The sequence below is a fragment of the Bufo bufo genome, chromosome 6 (genome assembly GCF_905171765.1).
Source record: "Bufo bufo chromosome 6, aBufBuf1.1, whole genome shotgun sequence".
NCBI lineage: Eukaryota > Metazoa > Chordata > Amphibia > Anura > Bufonidae > Bufo > Bufo bufo.
Genome location: NC_053394.1, coordinates 217,355,771 through 217,365,134, shown reverse-complemented (window position 1 = coordinate 217,365,134; position 9,364 = coordinate 217,355,771). Strand labels below are relative to the sequence as shown.

General features: G+C 43.4%; 1 protein-coding gene across 4 annotated transcripts in view; it reads right to left on the bottom strand.

Moving 5' to 3' along the window:
• Window positions 1-325: 325 nt before the first annotated feature.
• Window positions 326-9,364, bottom strand: part of LOC121004016 (L-threonine ammonia-lyase-like) — a 181,918-nt gene continuing 172,879 nt past the window's right edge. For all 4 annotated transcript variants that reach the window (XM_040436039.1, XM_040436042.1, XM_040436038.1 and 1 more), the window contains one exon: window positions 326-1,046. In XM_040436039.1, coding sequence (XP_040291973.1) covers window positions 948-1,046 — 99 coding nt within the window. In that variant the 3' untranslated portion in view covers window positions 326-947. The remainder of the gene's footprint in view (window positions 1,047-9,364) is intronic.

Below are 9,364 nucleotides of genomic sequence, written 5' to 3'. Positions count from 1 at the left end.
GGCTGCACAGAACCCTAATCTCAATTTTATCAAGCACCTTTGGGATGAATTGGAACACTGATTTCGAGTCAGACATTCCAATTCAACATCAGTACCAGGCCTCATTAATGTGTTTTTTGTTTTTCAAAATCCCACAGACACGTCCCAAAATCTTTTGGCAATCCTTCCCAAAAGAATGGAGGAGGTTATAGCCGCAGAATTTGCCCCAACTCCATATTAACTCCTGTGAGTTTGGAATTGGATGTCAAACAAGCTTAGATATTATCGTCAGTTGCCCACATTCCTTTGGCCATATTATGTACATTAGTATGTGTGAGTGCAAAATTTAGTTTAAATTGTAATAGCAAACTGTTTACAATAGTGACAAAACATCTTAACTGCCTGGTAAACCGATATGGCCAAACGTATTGTGACTAATCTCATAAGCGTTTTGAAATTTGGCTGAAATTCTGCCAGAACACCCTGCTGGATTTCTAAATGCCGATATGAAAGTAGTTTAACAACCATGGTAGTGTTTAGGGATTGGGCAGACTAGATGGGCCAAATGGTTCTTATCTGCCGACACATTCTATGTTTCTATCTAGTACATGGATTGCAGGATAAAACTTACCAGGAAAAAACTATAAATTCTTAGATGGCCTCCAAGCTACACAGAGGCTGTGAATACAATTTCCTAATATATTTTTCATACTACTAGAAAGGAATTTATATTGGAAAACATTTTTCCAAAAATACCAAAATGGAACAACAAGTTAATGCTTAATGTATTACCTACATAATTCTCATCTTAGCAAGACACAGTGTGTGTCTTCAGCAGCATGGGTCACAATCTAAGTCTTACCGCTTAACCAAGTCTTTACCATTTGTATGCAGATTTTAACACTTTTAACAAAATTGTCTTGGCATTTATACAATAGAAATGGAAATGTTTTCCATGTTGATCTTTCTTAGTGCTCTATCCACTTCAGGGTGGAATACCTCTCTGCAAGGGATGTCCTTAACTGTAGAGAGTGTGTCTTATCTCTAGTCTCCACCAAGCATGTTACCTGTATAAATGAGAAACAAAAGCTGATTGAACCTACATTTTTATCTGTGAATAGTAGTTGGAAATATTTGATTTAAAACAGCCACATGGACATAAAAAAATCTGTTAGAAAAAAAAAATACAGTCAGGTCCATAAATATTGGGGCATCGACACAATTCTAACATTTTTGGCTCTATACACTGCCACAATGGATTTGAAATGAAACGAACAAGATGTGCTTTAACTGCAGACTGTCGGCTTTAGTTTGAGGGTATTTACATCCAAATAAGGTGAACGGTGTAGGAATTACAACAGTTTGAATATGTGCCTCCACTTGTTAAGGGACTAAAAGTAATGGGACAATTGGCTTCTCAGCTGTTCCTTGTGTGTTATTCCCTCATTATCCCAATTACAATGAGCAGATAAAAGGTCCAGAGTTCATTTCAAGTGTGCTATTAGCATTTGGAATCTGTTGCTGTCAGCTCTCAAGATGAGATCCAAAGAGCTGTCTCTATCAGTGAAGCAAGCCATCATTAGGCTGAAAAAACAAAACAAACCCATCAGAGAGATAACAAAAACATTAGGCGTGGCCAAAACAACTGTTTGGAACATTCTTAAAAATAAGGAACTCATCGGTGAGCTCAGCAACACCAAAAGACCCGGAAGACCATGGAAAGCAACTGTGGTGGATGACCGAAGAATTATTTCCCTGGTGAAGAAAACACCCTTCACAACAGTTGGCCAGATCAAGAACACTCTCCAGGAGGTAGGTGTATGTGTGTCAAGTCAACAATCAAGAGAAGACTTCACTAGAGTGAAAACAGAGGGTTCACCACAAGATGTAAACCATTGGTGAGCCTCAAAAACAGGAAGGCCAGATTAGAGTTTGCCAAACGACATCTAGAAAAGCCTTCACAGTTCTGTAACAACATCCTATGGACAATGAGACCAAGATCAACTTGTACCAGAGTGATGGGAAGAGAAGAGTATGGAGAAGGAAAGGAACTGCTCATGATCCTAAGCATACCACCTCATCAGTGAAGCAGGCTAATGGTAGTGTCATGGCGTGGGCATGTATGGCTGCCAATGGAACTGCCTCTCTTGTATTTATTGATAATGTGACTGCTGACAAAAGCAGCAGGATGAATTCTGAAGTGTTTCGGGCAATATTATCTGCTCATATTAAGCCAAATGCTTCAGAACTCATTGGACGGCGCTTCACAGTGCAGATGGACAATGACCCAAAGCATACTGCAAAGCAACCAAAGAGTTTTTTAAGGGAAAGAAGTGGAATGTTATGCAATGGCCAGGTCAATCACCTGACCTGAATCCGATTGAGCATGCATTTCACTTGCTAAAGACAAAACTGAAGGGAAAGTGCCCCAAGAACAAGCAGGAACTGAAGACAGTTGCAGTAGAGGCCTGGCAGAGCATCACCAGGGATGAAACCCAGCATCTGGTGATGTCTATGCGTTCCAGACTTCAGGCTGTAATTGACTGCAAAGGATCTCCAACCAAGTATTAAAAAGTGAAAGTTTGATTTATGATTATTATTATGTCCCATTACTTTTGGTCGCTTAACAAGTGGGAGGCACATATGCAAACTCTTGTAATTCCTACACCGTTCACCTGATTGGGATGTAAATACCCTCAAATTAAAGCTGACAGTCTGCAGGTAAAGCACATCTTGTTCGTTTCATTTCAAATCCATTGTGGTGGTGTATAGAGCCAAAAATGTTAGAATTGTGTTAATGTCCCAATATTTATGGACCTGACTGTACTTTTGTGGAAGAATGTTAAGCATGCTCTGTGACCTGTACGGAGGCCACTGAACAGGGAGGAGGTGAAATGTGTCCATCACCTAAGGTCAATGGTGCCTGCGTTATCTGTCTCCATCTTTATACCATAACAGTTGTGTTGCCTTCATGTATGGCCTTATGCACAGAACAACATTTTTTTGCAAGTAGCACACTGGGCCATTAATTTCTATGAGGCCATGCATACAACACATAGAACACATACTATTCTTGTCCGTATTGTGAATGAGAATAGCCCTTTCTATTGATAGGAGTAAGAAATATGCAGAAATAAAAGTTATCCGGGTCTGGTATTGTAGCGACCCGGATGCCAAAATTAAGGCTACGTCTACACGACGACATTTGTCGCGCAACATTTTGTTGCACTAATGTCGCGGGACAATTTTCATAATGGCAGTCTGTGGTGTTGCACTGCAACATGCAACATGCTACGACTGCGACGCAACAGTCGCAGAAAATCCATTAGAGATGGATTTTTCTGCGACTGCTGCGTCGCAGTGCGCAGCATGTTGTAGTGCGACACCATAGACTGGCATTATAAAAATTGTCGCGCGACATTAGCGCAACAAAATGTTGCGCTACAAATGTTGCAGTGTAGTTGTGCCCTATCTGTAGCGCGACAAATGTCGTTGTGTAGACGTAGCCTAAAGCTGCCTTCTGTTGCTTATAACAGAGTTTGATAGATGTTATGTAGTTTGATGTGTTAGGGTTTAAAATTTATTTTTATTTTTTTGCAGTGTTATGCAAAGTCTATGTTCACATCAGCATTAAAATCCACTGCTTGGTAGTCTCTGGGCAGGGGCAGGCCCAACCCCTGAGCTGGTCCCCTTCCTACGGGGGTCAGAGTTAAAGGTTGGTAGCTGAACAGTGAGCAGCACCAGGAAGGAGGGGTGCAGTGGGGTCTATAAGAGAAATTCCTAAAGCTCAACCACACAGAGTGTTGAAAGCAACTTTATTGAAGGTTAATCAGCCATTCTGGTTGGTGCAGGGACCACTGCCTGTAAAGATAATGCTAATATATTGGCTTTGGACTTCACCACATTTTGATTAGGGTATAGGCTAAGGTCCCTAGTCATCTGAGAGAAAGACAGATTACAAGCCTGTTAAAGGACTACACCTGCAGGGTGTATTATAGAACCACACTTTGGGATAATATTGCAGTTGAGGAAAATCACATGAGGCTCAATCAGAGTGAAGCATATTGGTATCTAAAGACTGTCTAGATGGGACACACAGAGTTCATTCTTTTGTCAAACTGGAAGCTTATTGTGGCTGTTAACAAGATATGTGCCTACTTATAAAAATGTGTTTTTTTGCCAAAAGCATTGCCAAACTTGCCAAAAGTTTGCAATAAATAACCTGTTACTTGTTTGACCAATCCAACCTAATCTTTGTGTTGTGGCCTCCTGCAACCTAGGATACCTGCCTTGCACCTCATCCCAATCCTCCACACCAATGTCACCCATCATACATTGGGCAGGAGACCTCTCTTTTTAGGGTGTGCCTTGGGGGAATTTAGGTGCTCCCCCTCACTGTGCACGTGGTACTAGGGAGCGCCAGTGCAGGGCTTTGCCACTGTTCAAACTATTACTCTCATTCTTCTCATCCCTGGCACCCTTCCCACATGGGCACGATGTCGCATTGTTTACAGAAATATGGGGACAGCTGTGGCTTGAAGCCTGATAACGACACGACTGCTGAGAAGTGAATAAATTAACTTATAATATAGTTGTAAACTTTTATAAATCTAGCTAGTTAGATCTAAAACAAGTAAAGCAGGAACTCCGAATGCATTGCAGTTCTCTGAATGCAGTTGAAAAATGTACAATATTACAATATGCAAATATATTTTTTCTTCTCATATACAAAATTGCTAGCGTGTTCACAGAAAGTAAAATTATGTAAAATGGCATCTTGATCCAAATTTCTCCATATATACATTTTTCCAGACCTCTTACAACATCTAATTTAAAAAACTTGAACCAGAAACTTGTTTAAAGGTAGTGTCAGCTAATCTAACTATATGTAACCCAAGCCAAGGCTACATAGTTCTGCCTAACACAAAGAAAAACATGCCATTGTTAGTATTATGTGCGGAAACATAGCTTTCATTCATCTTCTACTGAGAAACAATGTAGATGTATGAGGATGAGCAATCGCAATACGACTGCTCGTCCTCATACTGAACGAGCAGCCGCTGTCGGGAAGGAACGCTTTTCCCCGAAAATCTGCTGCTCATGTGCCCGTGGTAAATCCACCTTTAGGCAAAACTATGTCGCCTTGCTTGGGTTATATATAGTTACATTAGCTGACAGAGTCCTTTAAAGATAGGCAAATTTTTAATTTGCTGATAACATGGTTTTTCTTCTCTAGAAATAAATATAAAAAGCAGATGTTGCTCTGTATATGCTTTCCTTCATCAAAATGTCCCCTGAGTATTGCAGAATGGAACTTTTCATCCTTTTCTGAAAATTGTTATATAACAGCAGTAAATAAGACGGACTGTAATAATGGAAGCCTTATGAGTATGCTTATGCAGCATGCACACATCTACAAATGGATGTCACATACTTGACAGATACAGCAAGGGTATAGCCGCTGTGACACAGTGAGGGGTTGTGTCTGGCAAGGCAGGTATTTTCCTCCCAGCATGTGGGGCTGGGCTGGTTTCCAGCCACGTGAGGTCAAATACCGGACTGGAGTTTAAGTGCCGGTCCGGATTTTGGCAGCACCTGGCTGTCCTTAAATTCATGTGTTGTGCTGGAGGGCTGAGAGCCGCACGCTGGGGAAACAGGCCCCTATAAAGCCTGCTGTGGACTACTGGAGGCAGAACTGCCAGCAAAGTGACTTGTGTTATATGAACTTTCCATTGCGATTGCCTCAAGTGTGAATAAACACTGACGTTTTGAGTTAAGAACTTGTATTTTGTGTCTGTACTGCGCCCGCTTACCCTATCTACTAGAGCGAAACCCCATACCGCACATAGCGGTATGCTGTGGAATTTCCACAGTGGAAGACCTGCAGCATGTCTGCAGATACAGCAGCAACATCCACATCAAATGGTGCAAATTTTGATACAGATCCCATCCTTTACATTGCAAATGGTGAAATCAGCTGAAGAAGTGAATTGACATACTGAGGATATAAAATCCACACCGAACAACAAGTCATGTGCAGATTTTGATGTGGAAATTCTGCGTGTGGATGAAATCTCATCTTCTTTTGTTGGTACTGTAAATGCTACAGATTTTCTGCATGCAATTCCTCTGCGGGACTCCACAGCATATTCACCATGTGTGCCTGTACCCTAAGGCCTCTTGCACACGAACGTATTTTTATTCCGTTTCCGTTCCGTTTTTTTTTGCAGACCATATATGGAACCATTCATTTCAATGGGTCCGCAAAAAAAAAAAAACGGAACGTACTCCGTGTGCATTTCGTTTCCGTATTTCTGTTCCGCAAAAAAATATAACATGTCATATTATTGTCCGCATTACGGACAAGGATAGTACTGTTCTATGAAGGGCCAGCTGTTCCATAAAATACGGAATGCACACGGATGTCATCCGTATTTTTTGCAGGCCGCAAAATACATACGGTCGTGTGCAAGAGGCCTAAGTGTGTTAGTTCTAAAGTAAATAATGCCACCATACACTACACACAGATTATGCTGCCATACTGAATTGTGCCAAGCTCTGAATTTATGCCCTAAACACAGGAGAGGGAATATGTATCTGATCAGTGGGGGTCTGACCTTTTTGCCTCCCACAATCCCGAGAATAGGGGTACTGTACCTCCATATAAATGGAACGCGCCTAGCAGTAAGGCACGCAGTAGGACGTGTAGCAGTAATCTGGCACTGAGCCTCCATTCATTCTCTATAGAAATGCAAAAAATAGCTAAGTTCTGTACTCGGCTATCTTCATCAGTCCCATCGAGAATGAATCTCACATGTGCAACCTACCTCTCTGTTCACAGGGGGCCCAGGACCCATTTTCTCAGAAACGGTGGTGGTTCCAGCAGTCAGACCGTCACAATAACATACTTATCCCGTATCTCATGAATAAGGATAACTGCCTTTGACAGCAGATTTTTATAAGCAAACATTTTATTTTTGGAGAATTTATGTTTCCATAAACTTAACAGTAAACCAGCCTTACATAAAGCTGTAATTCTTACATGTCATATATGTTCTTGATCTTCCTCTTAGGGGCCCTTTTACACTAGAAAAGTTTTATTTGATGGGAGGCTCATAAACCATGTAAAATGTCAGAAGGTAATGATCAGCAAAGGCTGCTAACATACAATAGTCTGCTGCAATACTTTACTTGTTTCCCATCAATCCATCATCTGCAAAATTTGAAGATTTTGAATGATAAATGGTCTGACAGACTGTGTGTGTCATGTTTTATGCAATGAAATATAAGTAACCAGGGTGGAAAACAAATAGAGGAAAATAATCCCTATACTCTCTACTTAACCACCTCCCGACCGCCTAACGCACGGATGCGTCCGGAAGGTGGTTGATTCATTCCTCCTGGACGCATCCGTGCGTCATCTCGCAAGACGCGAGATTTCGGTCAGAGCCGGCCCGCGCATGCGCATCGCGGGCCGGCAAAAGTTGAAGAACAAGTTCACTTATGGTATTGACTGTTAGGTTTTAGGGATAGTTTAGGCCCCTTGGTTAGGTAGTTTAGCGTGAGTTAGCGCCCAGCCCACCGCACCGCAGTCACTTATTCGCTGTTTAGCGTATCGCTAATCAGCATTTGTACTTTTATAGTATCTGTAAGTGATCAAAACTGATCACGGTCAGATCTATAATTGTATTAGTGTCACCTTAGCTCGCCCTCCACCCAAAACCAGTGTTTGCCCGATCAGGCCTGATCGGTCCCCCACACGTGCGTTCACCAACGCCCGCCCCGCCGCAGTGGCAAAAAATATATATTTTTTGATCACTGCACATTCACTTTACACGCGCTGCGGCGATAAAAAAAATCAGTTTTGATATTTTTTATCAACCGCAGCGGCCTCCGGTACTTCGCTAGCCTCCCCTTTGTAAGACAGGTTTGCTTTTTTTCTTGGGTAGTCTCAGGGAATACCCCTAAATTTAGTAGTCCAAAATGTCAAACAGGGGGTATTCTTCTGAAGAGGCCTACAGGATTCTGACCCAGTCGGATGAGGAGTGGGAACCTCTCATCTGACGAATCTAGCGGGTCAGAATGAACCTGTAGAAAGCAGTGGCTCTCTGACCCAAAGTTCGGACGAGGAGGCTGAGGTCCCTGATAGCACCAGGCGTACCCGGCCCCGTGTCGCTAGACCACAGGTTTACGCAGGATCCGCTTCAAGAGCAGCAGAGTGGGGCTGTCGCTGCCGGATCACGTGGTGAGGCATACACCAGCAGCGCAGCCCTTCCTGGACCTAGTACCAGCATTGCCGTACAACATGCCGTACAAGTAGCGAGCACCAAAGGGCAGTTGAAGCTGGTACGGTGGCACGTGCAGTAGTTACCCCGTCGCAGCCACCGCACAGACAGGCCCGTAGAGCCCCTAGAATCCCTGAGGTGCTGGCAAACCCTGATTGGCAGTCACCAACTTCAGCCGCACCATTAGTTCCCCCTTTCACCGCCCAGTCTGGAGTTCGGGTTGAGACGGCTCATATCGGTTCGGCCCTGGGATTTTTTGAGCTGTTCTTGACTGCGGAGCTCTTAGATTTAGTTGTGGCAGAAACAAACCGGTATGCCACACAATTTATAACCGCAAACCCAGGAAGCTTTTATGCCCAGCCTTTCCGGTGGAAACCAGTCCAAGTTTCCGAAATTAAAAATTTTCTGGGCCTTCTCCTCAACATGGGTCTAACTAAAAAGCATGAATATTGGTCCACGAACCCAATTCATCACATGCCCATGTTTCTGCTGCTATGTCCAGGACACGATTTGAGACCATCCTGCGTTTCCTGCATTTTAGCGACAACACCTCCTCCCGTCCAGAGGCCACCCAGCTTTTGACCGGCTCCACAAAATTCGGCCCCTCATAGACCATTTCAACCAGAAATTTGCAGATTTGTATACCCCCGAGCAAAACATCTGCATAGACGAGTCCCTAATACATTTTACCGGGCGCCTTGGCTTCAAACAATACATCCTAAGCAAGCGTGCCCGGTATGGGGTCAAATTGTATAAGCTCTGTGAAAGGGCCCCAGGCTATACGCACAAATTTCGTGTCTATGAGGGAAAAGATCAGACCCTGGAGCCGGTCGGTTTCCCTGACTACCTGGGGAGCAGTGGGAAGACAGTCTGGGACCTGGTGTCACCCTTATTCGGCAAGGGGTACCATCTTTATGTGGACAATTTCTACACAAGTGTGGCCCTCTTTAGGCATTTGTTTCTAGAACGGATTTGCGCCTGTGGCACCGTGCGACCTAATCGCCGGGGCTTCCCCCAACGGCTCGTTACCACCCGTCTTGCAAGGGGGAGAGGGCTGCCTTGTGTAACGAAGAACTGCTCGCGGTGAAATGGAGAGAAAG